The sequence below is a fragment of the Struthio camelus genome, chromosome 3, assembly GCF_040807025.1.
Source record: "Struthio camelus isolate bStrCam1 chromosome 3, bStrCam1.hap1, whole genome shotgun sequence".
NCBI lineage: Eukaryota > Metazoa > Chordata > Aves > Struthioniformes > Struthionidae > Struthio > Struthio camelus.
This window is the reverse complement of record NC_090944.1, coordinates 60,529,142-60,548,350: the sequence shown is the minus strand read 5'-3', so window position 1 is coordinate 60,548,350 and position 19,209 is coordinate 60,529,142. Positions and strand designations below refer to the sequence as shown.

The 19,209-nt window shown below is 45.4% G+C and overlaps 1 protein-coding gene across 1 annotated transcript in view; it reads left to right on the top strand.

The window, feature by feature from the left end:
- Positions 1–554: 554 nt before the first annotated feature.
- The window catches only part of METTL24 (methyltransferase like 24), a 59,586-nt gene continuing 40,931 nt past the window's right edge, over positions 555–19,209 (top strand). The window contains exon 1 of the mRNA XM_068938017.1: positions 555–877. Coding sequence (XP_068794118.1) covers positions 584–877 — 294 coding nt within the window. The 5' untranslated portion in view covers positions 555–583. The remainder of the gene's footprint in view (positions 878–19,209) is intronic.

Sequence of the window (19,209 nt, the reverse complement as noted above, 5' to 3'; positions counted from 1 at the left end):
TGATGCAAAGTGGTTTTGTTCAGCTAGTTTTCAGTGTCCCCCCCCCTCCCCCCAGTCTGGCTTAGTTCAGCGCCAAGGAGCCCCCGTCTTGCCACAGGATCGGCAGGCGGGACTGCTGCCCACCGCCTTCCCCAGGGAGCCTGCCTTTGGGGCCGTACGAAATAACCATGCAATTGCTTCAGCCTCATTTAAAAGACCTTTTTTAGTACTTAAAAAAAAACAAAAACAAAACAAAGGCTGCAACGTTTAAGCAGCAGGGAGCATGCCCCCAGCAGCGCCCGCAGTCCCACTCGGACGCTGCGTCTCCTCCGTCCCTTCCCCTCCGTTATCCGCCCGCATCCCGCTCCCTCGTCCTCGTCCTCGTCCTCCTCGTCCTCGTCCTCCTCCTCCCGGCACGTCTCTGCCGGCCCGGCCCCGCTCGGGGCGGGGTTTGCCAACTTTTCAAGGCGGCGGCGGCGGCGGCGGGGGCCCGGCCCGGCCGCCGCTATGAGCCCTGCGGCGGGCGGCAGCGGCGGGGCCGCGCAGGGCAGCGCAGCGCAGCGCAGGGCAGGCGAGTCCCCCCCCGCCGCCGGGCCCGGCCGCCATGCCCAAGGAGCGGCCGCTGTGGAGGGGCCCGGCTTTCCGCCTCTGCCTGCTCTCGGCCGCGCTCTTCCTCTGCCTCCAGCTGGGCATGAGGCGCTCGTGGTGCCCCGAGGAGAAGGCGCGGGCGGCGGCGGCGGGGCGGGCTGCCCCCCCGGCCCGCGGCTCGGAGCCGCCCCCGGCGGCGGCGGCGGCGGCGGGGCGGCGGCGGCGGGTGACCTACGTGCGGAGCGGCCGGCGGGGGAGCGCCGCGCCCGGCTGCTGCCCCCTGCAGCCCCCGGGCGGCCGCCGCAGGAAGGTAGGGCGGGCTGAGGTGGGGAGAGCGCCGCTGTGTCGCGACAGGAGGGGCCCCTGTGTCGCGACAGCGCCGCCGCTGTGTCGCGACAGGAGGGGCCCCTGTGTCGCGACAGCGCCGCCGCTGTGTCGCGACAGCGCCGCCGCCATGACGCCCTCTTTCCTTCCCCCCCCCCCCACCATCTTAGGAGATGCAAAGCCGAAGGTGGCCGCGCTCCTGGGAGAGGAGGCCGCCACCACCTCCTTCGGCTGGCAGCGAAGTGCCCCCATGGGGTAGCCACGGCCAGGCCTTGGTAGCCCCCCGGCGAGGAGAGGGGCCCCCGCCTGGAAGGAGGGCGCCGGCTTGCGGGTGGGTTTTGTGGCAGTTTGTGCGGAGAGGCGCAGCCCTGTTGTGCGGGCGTCGGTAAGCCTGGCCCATGCGTTGTCCTCTCTCGGGAAGCGGTACGCGAGGGACGCGAGCCTGAGAGGCGAGGCGTCAAAGAGGCTTGAGGACGCGACGGCAGAAGTTGGCGTGAAGAAGCAGGAGACGCCGCAGGGTCTTGCTGTTTCGCCGGGCAGCACCACCTGCGCCGCCGCCGCGCGCTGGGAAAGGCGCGGAAACCACGCGGGGTGCAGGCACGCCGGTAGAGATCCCTGCGCCGAGGGGCCGGTTGAGAGTGCGAGACGTAGCTGGTATCGCAGGAAGATTGCAGGTTCATACCAGGTAGGGATGAGGCTCACAGACGTGGGCTTGCTGCAGCTGCTGGGAAGCACAATAACCACCCGAGCAGTTGGAGCTGGCTCAAGGCTTTGGATCCTGGATGTTTCATGCTACCATGTGCTTTGAGGTTGAGATAACTGGTGTCACGGTTGTCCCTAAGAAGCTGTACCTGTGGCCTTTAGCTCATCTGAACCTTTTCCTAAGGTGTTATTCATACCTGAAAAGAGGTCACTGCAGGCTGTTGTGGTAGTGAGTGGTGTCGGCAGATTATGGCAGCTTCCTAGAACGGCGTCCTACAGTCAGAGGTTTAGGATGGCGCTGCTAGGTTGCAAGAAAAGTGGAGAATTCTAGTGCCAAAGCTGAATAAGGTAAACAGTGAGCTGGAAGGACAACCTCGGTCCAGAATTACCCAAATTACTTGACAGGCTGGGAAAATTGAAACACGCCCAACGTGAGTAAGCTTAAGAAAAATTTTTGACCCTTCGCTTTCCTGGTGTTTGGATGCCATTTTGTTTGCTCAAGGCCATGAAGAAATGCTTCTAAGACATGGTCCACATGAGAGTTAATGAGTTAGTTAATGAGCCAGTAAATGCACTTTTAATTAGGTTCAACCATAGTAATGATCACAAAGCCTTTGGAGACATGAAGACCATCTGTAGCATCTGGAGTTCAGCAAGAGTGAGGAATGTAAGTACTAACCCATGCTCTCAGCATGACCAGCAGCAGGGTGCTGACTTCTTCAACAAGCTCCATGCCAACTTTTTGGTTTGGACAGAACCAGATGCCAGCGTCTCCAGAATCGTTTGTTATTCAGGAGAAGCAAATTTGAATGTTTATTGTTTGAAATTTTCTTTGTAGTCTTTCAAGGAGAGATGAGCCAACTTTAAAAGGCCAGGAGAGAGCATTTTGTCATCTTCTATTTTGAGACCCTATTGTCAGAATCCAGTAGTAGTGTTCTGCATAGAGAAGTGCGGATAGTTAACCTGGAATGACCCTGAAGATGAGCAAATGTGATTTTGCTAGAGGTGGGACCAGCTTTCCAGGCAAAATAAGTAGTTTGGATGATTGCCTTGACAAGGATAAAACCGAAGTTACTTGCGGAATGGCTAAACCTTCTCCCATCGTGACCTGAAGCTTTATTCGGATTTGGTCATTTTTTTAGGGACCTGGATACACAAAATGGCAAGAGATGTCTATATGAGTTATGACATAGTGTGGACATGCAGGTGGTATAGAAGACACTTGTTCAGATCAGGATGGCCCTTGGATGTGCTCCTTGTCTGGCTGTTTTCCTCCTCCCTGCTTTCTTGCTGATCGTCGCTCTGTGCCCTGGGAACTATCCTGGTCAGAAGCGGCGAAACGGTGCTGTGAGATCGGTAGTAGATAACTATATCAGCAATGATGTCTGATGGAGAGGAAAGGTATACTAAATGAAAAAAGTTCTGTCAGTCGCCTGCATGTGTTAATACTTTGAGACTATAACACAGGCTTCATTACATTGAAATGCATTGCAGATCACGGGCATCAGTCTTCTTCCTGTAAAATCATTTTGCAGTGTACTTTTTTTTGCACTGTGCTTTCTACGTGTACAATGAACCAAGACTGATGTGATCGGGAGACCTTTTACTAACATCCAAACCACTCTCTGAGCAGATGTACCGTCATCATTGGGTCTTATTTGCACATCTGCTTTTTTCTTTGCATGTGCACCCCCAATAATTTATTGCTTATTTAAAGGTGAGGTGGACAATGAATTTTAAGGAAAGGGGCAAGATTCTTGTATAAAAGTGTTTTCTATGGCAATCTTTTTAAAGAGAGTTTGAAGAACATATGCCGCTCTCTTCTATCTGATGTCTTTATAAGGTAAAAATAATTGTATTTTGGAAATGCTTTGTCGTCTTATGTGATTCATGGTCCCACTACTTATATCTCTTGCTTTATTTCATCTTCCGTGGGCAATTGTGATGGAAAAGTGAAATCATTGTGTCTTCCCCTTATTTTCTGAAATGTTTGGAAGGAGAAGCGAGATAATTGCTTACTTCCTTCACCACTGTGGCGATGATGATGATGATGCATAGTGATGTGGCATCCTGATGTACTGTGATGTTTGTACCATGTCGAGGCTTCTATAATCTTGCAATGCTGATTCTTATGATTTTTGTTGTCAATGTTAAAAAGGTAATAAAGTAGAAGTGGCCTAGACTACTGCCACTTTTTTCTTGTTGAAGATGGTGGTCCTGTGTGATAGCTAAACAAAAACAGGTGATTTGTTTTGCTTTCATATTTGTTTTTATTATATTTATTTTCAGGTTTTTCATCAGGAAGTGTTACTTTATTTCGTTAAGTCACTTCAAGCTGTCCTAGGACAATGTGGGGCCTCTTATCTGAAGCAGCTGCTTAAATTAATGGTCTGTGGTTTTTACCACTAGTGTTGGAGAGAGGCTGTAATGTGCAGCCACTGCCAGCCCCTGGCTAGCAGCCAGGTTTGTTGACATGCAAAAGCCTGTCCGGAGGAAAGGGATGCAGACCAGTGCACGGAGGCTGGCTCTCTGTGCAGCTCTGCTGTGCTACACCAGGTTGGGATTGTTTTTCGCTGTGAATTTTGTATGCTCTGTCTTCTGTATGCGCTTAAATGTTGTTTCAAGTTTTTTTTTTTCCCCCCCCTCTGCTACTGATTTTATTGTTGTTGCTGGAATGTATTGCAGTATGTGAGCCACCGGGATGGCAGTAATAAATCATTAGCCAGGCCAAACCTTGCTCTGTTTTGTTAGTGTCACTTTGTTATAACTCTGCTTGCACTTACATCATTGAACTGAACTGAAAGACCGATGAGCAGTATGTTTCCATAGGTCTAGTTGGATATCCTACTTGGTAGCCATTTAAAAAAAAAAAGTAAAAACATAAAGGGGAATTGATGACTACTTTTAATCATTTTAAAGTTTCCTGAACCTCAGTTCTATTTATTTCCCGAGCAGGGCTGCAGTCAAACAAAGAAGAGCACTAAAAGAAAAAAAAAAAAAAAAGCACCCAGACAGGATGGGAAAGATGCAGATTTGTCCATAAATAGCCCTTGCATCCTCAGGAAACTGATTGCTTAATCATATGTTTTCCTCGATCACTGGCACAACGGTAAATCTCTGCCAGTGGAGAGAATGGCTCTAAGGCAGATGGAAGGGTTTTGCCACCAAGATTACGAGCCTGTTCATTCCTTGACGCTTAAGGTGCATATGTGACAAATATGAACCTGAAAGCAGGAGGGAATAAAGTTACTTCAGTAAGGGAAGTATGTGGTGGATCTAGGAAATCTCAGAGCTACCAAAATAGCTCACAGTGGCGTCTACCAAAGAGCAGATACTGCTGCTCCTTCTGACAAGTGATAATCAAAATTTGACATTCAAAGCATATGATAATCATCTGACGAATGGAAAGTGTTGTATGAAATGCTGCAAATGTAAAGCAAGTGGGAGCCTGTAATCCCATTTGTATTTGCAGGGGGAGTGCTTTAAACTGTGTTGTTGATAATAAAATTCCCACATACATGGGGTAGGAAATAGTGATTCTGAACTCTACCTGTGTTAAGCATGTGTACGATAACATATGGAGCGTATACTAAAACGCCAAAGACATGTAAGGATGTACATTTTGACACATGCACCCCCTCTTGCAGTAGGTACTAGCCAGATCTACACCTACATAGCACTACAGACTTGCGAGGCAAGATGCAAAATGTTATCACAAGGTATTAAAAATTCTTCTTGTGTTAATAAAAAGGATTTTTGAAATAACAGCCACTTCTTATCATGATGATAATCCGCTAGCTTATGTTAGGCTTTCCTGTTCTGACATGAGGAGGAACCTTTTCCAAGAGTGTGGTTAGTGAGTTGAAGTCACTTGACCTCTGTTCAGTTTTATTTCCATTGGGTGTGAGGTGGAAGCTTTATATGTTGCACCATAGTCATGCACCAAAGAAAAAAGGTTGATGTCAGTCTGTGCGTATCTTTTAAGTTAATGAGCTTATACTTTCTAATGCCTGCAAGCTATGTGACTATGTCTCTTCTAAAAGTTGAGATTTAAGTCCCTGGTTTCTTGGGAGGATTAGCTGGATTTTGCAGTCCAGGACTCCTGAAAGTCTTGTTTGATGTAACGCTTGAAGTCACTTAGGTGTAGCTGCAGGTGTATTTTCTGAAAGTGCGCCTGCCCTAAGACTGGAGGCAAATTATTAAATTTAGTTTTAAAGTTGTAATACGAGCTGCAAGTCACTTTGTGGGGGTGGCTCTCCAAGGGTGGAGAGTGTGGTACACTGCTAAAGTAAACCTGATGTTCTTTTGGATGCTTTTTACCTCTCATATCTATGAATATAAAAATGTTTGCCTTCAGTAATTAAAAGCTAAGAGTTAGTCTTTTTTGCCTGGGTCCATTTGTATTTTGTCTAGGATTATATCATATTTTGAAGCATTTGGTATCATTCCCTAAACTGAACCATTTTTGTGAGGTGATGTTTTTATAGGGATTACACTTACATTTGTATTCATCATAAAAAAAACCTAAGCTAACTGGTTTTTGCTTTGTCTCTTGGATTGCTTATTTCTTTTTACAAGGACTATTTCAGGAGGTTAGTGCTTCTTTGCAGCAATGACTGATACAGTCTCATCTTTAGTGTTTTAAAAATCTGCAAAACGTATTGGAGTGATATCTTCAGAGTGATGTGGCATAACTGCTTTATAGATTGTTTGGCAGTTAATAACATGGCAGGTTCAAAATGGCTTAATTAGTTCTAGTTGCATTACCTTGTAAGATTTTACTTGAACTTTTTTTTTTTAAATTTTAAAAATAGCAGTACTGCTTATACTAGTCATGTGTAGAGCTTATGCAAAGAGCCTTTTTTAATACTTCCATAAATCTGGTAAACAAATATATTGGATGTTTTCACTGTTTATTTGTATGTATATTGTTTTTAAGCTGACTTTGCATCTTTAAATATCTGCTAAACTGTGGATGCTGGTTGAATCTGGAGTTACTCTGCATCTTGCCAAGCATGGGAGAAAATTCTTTGAGAAATCTTGATCATTCTAAAGTCAGTCTAATATTTCTGTCTTTTTACACCCGGTGCTGTAATAGCTGGTATAATAAGTAAGTGTCATGTTGGGGCTTAACTTTTATGACAGTTTATAAATTATCCATTCCTGGGGCAATCTTAGAACAGTATAGCAAAGTTTAAAACTATCGAGCTTTGGAAGTTGTGAATCTAATCACAACAGCGTATGTTTAAAGGAGGAGGTTTACCTGGACTGAGAAAAGAGAAAGGGACTGCAGCATGAGTCAAGGAAGCGTTTTGGACCTTGTAGTGAATTCAGATCCAGAGTTTTTTCCAATCACCTTGCTGCGCATCAGACATGAAGGGTTACACAACGTGTAAGGCAGGTAGTGAATAACATCTTGGTTATCATGAACGTGAACCGCAAATGTGACCCTTGCAAAAAAGGAGTGTAACGCTGAAGGTCTGGGTATTAGTTATTCTTCGGTGTATACCTAGTTCTGGGCACCACCTTTAAGAGCATGTACACAAACTGGAGAAGGCCTCAAAGAGAGGAACAGTAGTAAGAGGTGCAGGAAACTAGACTTCCAAGGAAAGACTGAAAGATGGGATTTGTTTTGAATGGAAAAAAGTAGGCTATGAGAAGAGTATGCTAATAATTTTCCAACTTGGAAAAAAATTTTGAAGGGCATAGTGATCTCTCTAGGCCCCCCTGAAAGTAGGACAAGAAATAATTGACTTAATGTTCAGGAAAGAGGTTAGGAAAAAATCTTTTAACTCTAAGATTAGGTAAGCAGTGGCAAGACTATCTAGAAGAATTATGAACTTTGGCTAGACATGCAGGGAAAGTCTAGATATTCTTAGCTGTGCTTCAGGGCAGGGAGATAAAAGTATAGTCAACCTCCTGAGACCCCTTCCTCTTCCACATTTACCTCCTCCACAATTAGTGAAGCAGTCTGGCAGCTAGAACATGATTCTCCAAACTGGAATTTAGCTTCAACAATGATCTAGTGTCAGTATAATAAAAAGAGGTAATAAGACGTCTTTAAGGGCAGTAAGTGGCCATTACCCTAGTTTAATACCTCGCTAGAGAGAGAGAGAGCGTCACCGTAGTTGTCCCGTGCTGATTTAGTAGTCCCCAGAGGAAGGCACGTTACTTGACAACTTTTTTTTTCACCAGCCCTCGAAGGTCTCTTACGAAATATAAACTGACCCAAAGTTGCTTAGCTTGTTAGATCAGCGCAAGGTAGCAGCTTCTGGCTTTGAGCCGTTAGTATCTGGGGAACAGCTGCAAGAGCCTTATTTTCTGTTCAGATATTGTCAGGCTAATATCACAAACTGAGAGAGGTTATTGCGTTTGGGAGAAAAGAGCAAACTTTTATTGATAGCCGTTTTCAACAGCAGACAATCAAATTTCTGGAGCACCAGCCAACTCTGGCTCTAAATGGAGGCAGCTGAGGAACCGAAAGATCAGCATGGCAATTCTTTTCAAAGTAGCTAAGCAAGGAGGATAGTGGCCTTTGGTTATATTTTAACTGCAAATGAAATGTCCTTAATAGACCATGAAGAAAAGATGGTAATATAATTTCTGACAGTGATGTCACTTGCAAGTTTACAAGGTAAATGATCATTCCGAATAACCGTGATTCTTACACACTTTTTTATTACCTAAAATAGGTTTTTCCTTCATAAATTTTTAAGAAGCAGCTGGGGGATATTATCTTTCAGAGAGTCATTACGGCTTTATGAGATTTAATTATATCCAGAAATACAGATTTCTTTGACATACGTACTCAAGGCTTTCTCTCAATGTGTAAAGCCTGGGGAATAACTTTTTCTAGATAGCTGTGGCAGAGAAAAAAAAATTCTTAAGGTGTATATATACACTTTCTTGTTTAAGGGCATAACCCAGCCATCAAGCTAGTAACTTTTTCAGTAGACATATTGTTCCATAATTGGCTACTATGACAATTGCTCCATCTTCTTGTAAGCTAGCTTAACTGTCGGCTGAATACAAAACATGAATCCTTTATGACTATGGCAGAGTTTAAAAAAAAAAAAAACATACTGAACCAATCCTGTTTGTTCTCTGCAGCTCAAACTGTTGAACAAGACAAATGCATAGGGGAGTAACTTGTGTTAATATTATCCAGCCTGTGAAGTGGTGCCATAGTAGGTGGCTGAGTAGCTCTGGACATGGCATGTATGTCCCACTAAAGGGTAGGAATTCGTTAAGCAAGTCCTCTGCTCTCATCTCTTTTTCTCCACCCCATGGTTCACAGTGCCCTTCCGCACGTGCTTGTTTCAAGGAATTGCAGCCTAAGTCTGGATGCCACCAGTTCACGGGACAGGACACCTGTGTGCCTTCCCTGCACAGGCCTGTATTTGCTATATACCTGAGGACCCTTTGTAGCTAAACATGAATTTCTTTTTCTACAATAAGAATGATACACCCCAGATACTAGATTTTGTTGTCTGACTTGTACTTCTCGTTGTCAGACCTTATCAGCAACTAGCAAACAGGACCTCTCCTCCACGTCCTGTGTGCCTGTTCAAAGGGGAAAGTCTATCTTGTGCACAAAAGCAACTAGCTAGCTGGAGGTTGGAACAGGAGGCCACTAGTACAAAAGTCAAATGTACAGGAAGTCAAAGTGTTGTCATAAAATCCTGAAAATCAGGAATTTTGACAGCATTAAAGACAATGAGCGTAAATGGTACCAAAAATGATATTTTGTTACATGTTATTAGTGTTTTATACTAGGAATAATAGAAGCGTGCAGTGTTTTGAACATGCGGCTCGTCTTGCTCACACTGTTCTTAGGATGACCAGTCTGACTTCCTTCTTTTTTAACTTCCTTTTTAGAGAGAGAAAAAGAGAGAAAATGAAAAGGTAAGACAGAGATATCTGGGACAAGTAAAATTCTTACAGAAAGCCTTAAGATTCTTAAGATTTTTGGGTCTCTGACCTTTAGCTGCTTTCTTCTGAGACTATTATTTAACTTCCTAACTAGTAAGGTTTTTATCCCAGCTTGTTCAGTCAATTCCCATCAACATTTAGCCAGCCAGGCACTTAACAGTAGTTACGTGTCCGTTTTAAAGCTGCACGACTGGTGCTAGCAAGCCAGACATCTTTCATGCCACTGTTGCTGAACTGTGTCCACAGTTCAGACTGAGGTCCAGATGGTGGATCTTTGATGTGAAATCAGAGCAAAACCTAAATGGCCTGTGAAGCAGAATGCTGTACTGAAATCTGGGGATGATGAAGAACAAAACCCTCTCATAGCTGCCCTTCAGACTTGTAAGAACACGATAATACCATCTTTCTTACAACGTGGATGTAGAATTTGGAGTTCTAAATTACTAACATTAGTGAGGGGACCTCCAGTGCTCACAGAAACAGTTTAGTTTTGCTATGACAGACCAAGCTGTCTACCCCTTGCAGCCTTAACCTTAGTCTTACCTGGAGAACCCCCACATCTAGGAGTGAAGGGGAGAGTTCAACTACCCAACTCTCACTGAAATTGCAACCACACAGGAAGGTTGTCATGTGCTCGATTTCTCCACTGAGTCTCCCCTGACCAAAGTGACGGAATATGGGACCTGGGGTGAGTGCTGTGTGCCAGAAACACCAGCACATGACAGTGATGTCTGTCACTCATGGCACAGCCTACATACAAGGTCTTAACACATAGGTGAGAACATCTGTATAAGCCGCCACTAATCTTTTATGACATCTACGGTAGTCCCTCTCTTATCATTTGTTCTAATATTAGCTTGGCATTCTGTTTATCTTGGAGAGCCATTCAGTTTTCCATAGCTGTGTGAAGTGAATGAGAGTCATTTAATCTACATAAGTGTTTTTATAGCAAGTAGATAAGCACCATGATACCTTCACATAAGATGAAACATTGTCCAGAAATCATCCCAATACACTGAACTCTAAAATAAAACAGAATTCTGTTTGGTGGAACAATTAAAAAGGAAAAAAATGCCGTTTCACTTAACGTTTTTGAGATTGTGGTATAGCAGGTATATCCTGGAATCTGTTATGTTACATTACTTGCACTGATGTTATTTATGTTAATGTTTGTGTGTACAGAAGTGACAGGGTGACATGCTGTCCTCTTTTGAGTAAGCAAGTTTTTAAGGGTAATAGAAGCCATATGTGCAAATGAACTGAAGCCATGGGTAACAGATGAATAAAGGCCATAATTTTGAAATCACTCTTAGGTAATACCTTGGTAAATTTAAGCAGGAGATGGCTGAAACATTTCCAGCTGCATATGCAGTGCTCCTGGGAAGCTTACATGCTTGACTGGTTCTCTGAAATGCCTATATACCAATGCGCGCAGCATGGGGAATAAGCAGGAAGAGTTAGAGATCTGTGTGTGGTCGCAGGGCCATGATCTCATTGCGGTTACAGAGACATGGTGGGATAACTCACGTGACTGGAATGCTGTCATGGATGGCTACGTGCGGCATTTTTAGGAAAGACAGGCCAGGAAGGCGAGGTGGCGGAGTTGCCCTTTGTGTGAGGGAGCAACTAGAATGTATGGAGCTGTGCCTCGGGGTGGATGAAGAGCAAGTGGAGAGCTTATGGGTAAGGATTAAAGGGCAGGGTAACATGGGTGACACTGTTGTGGGGGTTTACTACAGGCCACAGTGATGGCCTGTGATCAGGAGGAAGTCGTCGATGAGGCCTTCTACAGACAGCTGGAAGTAGCCTCACGTTCACAGGCCCTGGTTCTCATGGGGGACTTCAACCACCCTGACATCTGCTGGGAAGACAGCACAGCCAGACACAAACAGTCGAGGAGGTTCCTGCGGAGGATTGATGATAATTTCTTGACCCAGGTGGTGGAGATGCCAACGAGGAGAGGTGCATTGCTAGACCTTGTCCTAACAAACAAAGAAGGTAATAGTTGGAGATGTGAAGGTTGGGGGCAGCCTTGGCTGCAGTGACCATGAGATGGTGGAGTTCAGGATCCTACGAGGAGGGAGCAGGGCAATGAGTAGGATTGCAATGCTGGACTTGAGGAGAACTAGCTTTGGCCTCTTCAGGGACCTACTTAGGGGAATCTCCTGGGGTAGGGCCCCAGAAGGAAGAGGGGTCCGAGAAAGCTGGTTAATATTCAAGCATCACCTCCTCCAGGCTCAAGATCAGTGCATCCCTCTGAGGAAGAAGTCGAGCAAAGCGGGCAGGAGACCTGCATGGCTGAGCAAGGAACTCCTGGCCAAACTCCAACAGAAGAAGGAAGTCTAGAGAATGTGGAAAAGGGGCCAGGCCACTTGGGAGGAATACAGGGACGTTGTCAGAGCGTGCAGGGATGCGACAAGGAAGGCTAAGGCCCATTTGGAATTAAATCTGGCAAGAGATGTCAAGGACAACAAGAAGGGGTTCTTCAAATACATCAATAGCAAAAGGAAGACTAGGGAAAACGTGGGCCCGCTGCTGAATGGGGTGGGTGCCCTGATAACAAAGGATATAAAGAAGGCAGAGTTACTGAATTGCTGCCTTTGCTTCAGTCTTCACTGCTAAGGCCAGTCCTGAGGAATTCCAGACCTTGGAGACAAGAGAGGAAGGCTGGAGAAAAGAAGGTCCTCCTCTCTTGGTTGAGGAGGATCAGGTTAGAGATCTTTTGTCCAAACTCGACATCCATAAATCCATGGGCCCCGATGGGATGCACCCACGAGTGCTGAGGGAGCTGGCGGATGTTATCGCTAGGCCACTCTCCATCATCTTGGAAAGGTCCTGGAGATCAGGAGAGGTGCCTGAGGACTGGAAGAAAGCCAATGTCACGCCAGTCTTCAAAAAGGGCAAGGAGGAGGAGCCAGGGAACTACGGGCCTGTCAGCCTCCCCTCCATCCCTGGAAAGGTGATGGAACAGCTCCTCCTGAAGGTCCTCACTAAGCATCTGGAGGACAAGAAGGTGATCAGGAGTAGTCAGCATAGATTCATGGAAAGGGAAATCATGCTTGACCAATCTGATAGCCTTCTATGACGGAATGACTGGCTGGGTAGATGAGGGCAGAGCAGTGGATGTTGTCTCCCTGGACTTCAGCAAGGCTTTTGACACTGTCTCCCATCACATCCTCCCAGGTAAGCTCAGGAAGTGTGGGCTAGATGAGTGGACGGTGAGGTGGCTTGAGAACTGGCTGGATGGCCGAGCTCAGAGGGTTGTGGTGAATTGCGCGGAGTCAAGTTGGAGGCCTGTAGCTAGTGGTGTCCCCCAGGGGTCAGTCCTGGGTCCAGTCTTGTTCAATGTATTCATCAATGACCTGGAGGAAGGGACAGAGTTGCACCCTCAGCAAGTTTGCTGATGATACTAAACTGGGAGGAGTGGCTGACACACCAGAAGACTGTGCTGCCCTTCAGAGGGACCTGGACAGGCTGGAGAGGTGGGCGGAGAGGAACCTCCTGAAGTTCAGCAAAGGCAAGTGCAAGGTCCTGCACCTAGGCAGGAATAACCCCATGCACCAGTACAGGCTAGGGGTTGACCTGCTGGAAAGCAGCTCTGCTGAGAAGGACCTGGGAGTCCTGGCGGACAACAAGTTAAGCAATGTGCCCTTGTGGCCAAGAAGGCCAATGGGATCCTGGGGTGCATTAGGCAGAGTGTTGGCAGCAGGTCGAGGGTTGAGGGGGAGGTTGATCCTTCCCCTCTCCTCAGCCCTGGTGAGGCCTCACCTGGAGTCCTGTGTCCAGTTCTGGGCTCCCCAGTCCAAGAGAGACTTGGCACTCCTGGAGAGAGTCCAGCGGAGGGCTACCAAGATGATTAGAGGGCTGGAGCATGTCTCCTCTGAAGAAAGGCTTGCGAGAGCTGGGCCTGTTCAGCCTGGAGAAGAGAAGATTGAGAGGGGATCTCCTCAATGTGTGCAAGTATCTGAAGGGAGGGTATCAAGAGGATGAGGCCAGTGTCTTCTCCATGGTGCCCAGCGACAGGACAAGAGGCAATGGGCAGAAACTGAACCGCAGGAAGTTCCATCTCAACCTGAGAAAAAACTTCTCTCCTGAGAGGGTGACAGAGCATTGGAACAGGTTGCCCAGAGAGGTAGTGGAGTCTCCTTCCCTGGAGATATTTAAACCCGTCTGGATTTGATCCTGGGCAATATGCTCTAGAGGTCCCTGCTTGAGCAGGGAGGTTGGACTAGATGATCTCCAGAGGTCCCTTCCAAACTCAACCATTCTGTGATTCTGTGATACTAGATGGAAGAGCTTGGAACTTAAATGAAACATGTTCCCCTGCCTGCTCTTTTTCTGTCCCACCTTGGGTAATCTTCATTGTTCAATGTGCCCTTAGGTGCAGGTGTGATCAAAAAGGGTCCTGGTTTTTACTTGCTAAAGGTCTGCATTGCCAGGGAATGGGTAAACAGGATGCTTTCAGGTGGCTTTGGACTTCTTTTAAGAGCACAAATCCTGGGCCTGGAGGGCTCGTTGCCTCTCTGGGAACCCCTTTGATTTTTTGTTGTTGGGTTTTTTGTTTTTTTTTTTGCATTTTATATAACATAAAAACCAGCACTGTAATTTACATCCTTCCTGATGCATTTTATAAATACAGTAAATAATTCCTTCCTTATGTCTTTGCATAATGATAAACATGCATAATTCCAGCAGCTGTTGCCACGTATGCAGAAATCATGTTTCTTGCCGAAGGCTTTCCATGTGCTTTGCAGGCAGGAAGACAAGGGCTTTGCAGTGTTCTTTGAACCTCAGTAGCGTGGAACGGCTTTGGGCCAGACCTTTACACACCCGAAATCTGGGAGACCCTCGTGAAGAATTCCCTTCCTGGTTCCACCTCTCTCCCATGTCCTGGGGACTTCCATGTCCTGGAGACTTCCCTTGACTCTGGGAATATGGGAGCAGGAGGTCTTGTCAGTGAGCCATTGGCTTCTGAAGCCGTTTAGGATTTTCAGGTCTAACCTCTGCATCTTAGACGCAAAAGCTCTGGTTTTATATGCTTGTTGCAGAAAGATTTAACCAACAGCTCATTAACAAGAGAGCTATCGAAATTTGCACTGGTTTCCACTTACTGAAAGATTTAAGGTGTAGCTTCAGGACCGTTGCTGTAGTTTTTCTGGAAGTGACAGAACCCTGGATAGTTTCCAGAAGTGGCTTGATCTTGTGGCTCCTGCAGACTAAAGGCACTGAACCCACTCCCCTTCTTGGTGGTGTGAAAACAAACTTCACCTACCTTTAGAGTGTATCAAGAGATACAAAAGAGCCAGTTATGCCACTGGTCTCTCTTAGGGATATTGCTGCAATACTGGATGCTCTGTGTTTGTGCCATCATTTTTGACAAGGTGATAGTCACTGGTTTTTTTGTGGTAGAGTGGTCTACTGGGAAAAACTAAGCTAGATAAAGGTAGCCAAAGAAGCAGATAAATACTGGTGATGTGTCAGAGCTAGAACCGGTTGGGAAATGCATGAAGTTTAAAACTGATGTTAGAACCAGTGAACATTAACATCATCGTCACTGAGTCACCATAAGTGCTTTAATTTTCACCTCCTCCCCAGCCTTCTTCCTTATTCCTCTCGTGACAGCTAGCTAAGTCAAATGATTGCCCGGGAGCTCCAGAGTGGCTGCCCATTATTTAGCATCCTCTCTCATATTTCACAGAGGCAGCGTTTGAGATGCTAGGGGGGAGAGATGGCAATGTCTATTGATATGGCATGTAATTTTAAATATTACCTGCCACTTAGCCTAAAAAAGATAAGAATCAATTTGAAATCATTCCTGCTCCCTGAAAAGTTGACAGTGCTGATGAAGGCATGAAATGTATCCCAGGGATGAACACTGAAGGACAGGAAGCCAGAAGGACTGCCTGAATAAACTAACTGAACATAGAATTTGTTAATACCTGTGTCATGTTTCATTTAGGCCTTTCCTCATGATTGTTCCTGCAGTACTTAAACTTCCAAAGAAAGTGAACTTGGTTTCATCTTGAATAAGGCTTAAGCAATGGTGTCTTGTTCCTCTTCCCTAACTCTTTAGAGAAAATTAAACAAGAAGCAATGTTTCAGTTGGCTGCTGCTGAGCTGCTATGTTTCTTCTTAATTACATGGTTTGATCTTGCAGCTATTATTCATTATGAAGTCCATGGGAATTCTGGGTATATCAGGAGTTCAGGATCAAACCATGTATGTGTATAATGCTATATTCTGTATAATGTTTATAATTAGTTGGAAATGTTGGAAAATGTCCTTAACCAAAGCAAATGGTGCAAATACGCCCAAGCACATCCTCCATGGGCTTATGATACTTATGTCATCCTTGCTTGTCTTGAACAAAGATTATTTTAAAATTGTGTGCTTTGAAACAAGCTTATTTCCTTCTTTATAAATTGGAAAATAAACGTGCAATCTTGCATTTAAAGTTCTAACCGCTTGTAAACCAGCTGTCACTCCTTTACTAGACATGGGTAATTGAATGCCACACAGTTGCGTTGTTTTTGTTTTTTGAGGCTTTCACATTGCTCTGGACTATGGGCAGTAGTCCACAGTCATATTGAAAACAAGAAAAGGAATGTCTTTGTAGGCATTTAAAGATAGTTAATGAAAGAAGGCAATGCAACTCTACAGAATGAAGTGTATACTAATACTTGCATGAAACAAGAAATGGAAAAAGAAAAGTGAGGTTTTAAGTCTCTCCTGACTACATAGTAATACACCCATATGATCAAGTGAACTGATTGTGGGCTGGAGGGACAGAAGCCCCTAGGTGCCTGTTGTGAATCCCTGTCTTCGGTTAGGTTTCACACTGTGAAATCTAGATACCTGAGTAAGTCAGTCGCGCAGCCTTTCAGTTTACCCACTGGCAAGAATTGGTGTTTACTTTAGGGTATTATGGAGATCTACTGACGAATACTGCCCTGTCCTTCTCCCAGTGTCCTTGTTAGAGCAGTACCAGCATGGCCGGTTCTTGTGACTTATGATGAGCCTTGCTATGTCTGATGTTTTGCTTATGATTATGGCACTCTCCATATTTCTAGGAGGAAATTCAAGGATGAGCTGATGGGTTTGGAGCTACACAGATCTACTAATCTTCCATGGATCTGGAGGGGCAGGTGTCACCACTGTGGGCTGAAGGGAGGGTTTTGCTGATGCTTCAAACTTCCATTTAGGCTAGAGGATCTGGTGGATCGTTTCCTTTTTGACATTTGCACTCCACTTAGGAGAGTGTGGAATGCTCTTATTCATGTGAAAGCGTTAAGGTTTATTTTAAAGCATCTTTTTTTGCCAGCTCTTAGCCTCAGGCAAAGCCTGCTAAGTCAATGGATAGGCTGCCAGAGACATCCATATCTCTAAATCATGATTAGAGTGCTGGAATTTGAACAAAATAAACTCAGCTTATCTGACTAGCTGAATAGTTACTGGTGAATTCTGCTTGTTGTACACTGTGGTTTGAATATTGCATGAAGTCAACCTAGAGAAAAATAGCTCTTTTTTTCCTGTTGTATGGATTATAATATCTCCTGTGTTTTCTCGGCTGAGAACTTCATTTAAAGCAGTCAGGAGTATTGACTTGAACTTAAGTCTTGTCGCTGCTTAGAGAAAGCCTGATTTTGGCAAGCAGTGACCAGCAGTTGCTGTTACGTGTTTCTTGCTGTTAAATCTCTAAGTGTTGGCAAAGGCATGCAGGCACAGAACTAATTTAGTTGATTGAGTCTTAACATGGCTTAAGCAGTTTAGAAAATTTGCTCTTATAACTTTCAGTCCGTTCTAGCTCCTGGTTTTATCTCCTTCTGATAGGAATTATCACACTGCAATTCTGCGTGTTTTTTTTCCTTTATCATAACAAAGATATCCCAATTCACTTCTTTTAAAGCTGTGCATCTGTTAGAGTAAAATCAATCTCTCTTTTAATAACTATACCTTTTTCCATGACGTTGCTGGGATTTCTAATGGCAGAACTGTCAGCCTTCAGTGACCTTCAGAGGTATGCGGTGGGGCTCCCCAGTGCAGCGCTGCAGTATCCTAACTCCACAGGGAATCTCAGTGCCTTTGGCTGTGAGGAACTTATTTTCAGTTCCTCAGAAGTAACGAAGGGTGGTAGTTTTGCTCTGTAAATAATAAATCAGGTGGAATGTTTTCCAAATTCATCAGGATCTACAAAACACTATTTTGGCAAGTGCTCTGGAACACATGCTTTTTGTACGACCTAACCTACCTCCGGGATACTGAGCATCCATGACTGAAGCCTGGATTCAGCAGTGTATTTACAGAGGAGGTATCCACAACAGCCAATTTAAGCCCAGTAAGCTGGTTCCCAAGTATGCGTTTCCTATTGAAGGTCAGGGTTTCAATTTGAATTCAACGGAACATTAGTCACGTAAAATCCTCTATAAATCTGGCCCTGTCTTGTTAGTTTTGGAAAAGGCTCTTTACTTTTCTGAAGCCATGTCTTAATTCTTAACATGGTGTGAATTCTGTCACTTGGATTTGGTGCCCAGCGTCCCTTCTTTTCCATGCGTGCTTTTTGTACGAGACGCTTGTTTGAGGCAAGTGCACAAAATTAGAGTTTGAGAGAGCCTGAGTGTAGGTTTTAACGTATGTTTAGTACACCAGCTTAGGGCACACCGCTCTGTCTGCCTCTCTAGCTGCGCCATGTGAAATGCTGAACGTGCCGCGGCCACGTGGCGTTTTGCACTGAAGGCAGCACGGCCTGGGTTTGGGGTACACCAGCGCTGCCCTCGCAGCCCGGCACCCTGGCTGGTCACCGTGGGCAAGGGGGCAAGGAGGTGTACGCTGTGTGCCCTCGCTGTTGCCTCCCCGTGCCCTTCCCACGGCGGGGAGCGAGGCAGCGGTTTGGAGCGGTGTACACGTCCCGAGTGTGGCACCTGCAAAGCTCTGGTGGAGGGAGTACGATGTGGGTCTGTTTCATGCGGTTGGAAATCAAGAGCAAAAGGAGCAGAAAATAAACATGAATATTAACCGAAGGAGCGCAGAGGTGAAACGCTTGATGCTTGCTGTCTTTCCGCAGGTTATTATGCATGCGTGTTCAAACTGTTTCGCTTCACAAAGGTAAAGACGCTTTTGGTTGCAATTACCACGCAGTGGCCTGGAGCTTCTCCAACTAGAATTGAAATCAGAAGATTGGCTTTTTTTTTTTCATTTCAGTGTAAAACTTTACATTCGAGAAGTGTTGCCTTTTTTTCTTTCCCCCTCTGCTAAGCTAAGAGTTTTATTTGAAGTGCAAGCTGCAGTCTTGGGAAGCAAATGCTGATAAACTGCTCTCAAGCAAAGCCTGCTGAGTGATGCTCTGAGCTGTATCAGTTGGCTGTAGCAGCAGTCGTATCTGCCCCCCAGGCAAAAAAAAAATATTTGTTATACTGCAGAGTCTTGGAGAAGGTGATGCATAGAGAAGGAGCTAGAGCAGAGCTGAGTGCATCCTAGGGGTTCCCTCTCCAATAAAATAGAGCACACACATCTACTTAGACATCTAAACACCTCTAGTTATTACATTTTTTCATTAGTCACATTAAAAACTCGCATTTAAATTGAGGATGTACTCTTAACGCAGAAAGCACTTTTACTGCAGCGCTGTTTTCCACAGGCAGGATTTAACGTGGTAAATCGGCATGCTGCACGAGAGAGCCTGACTGT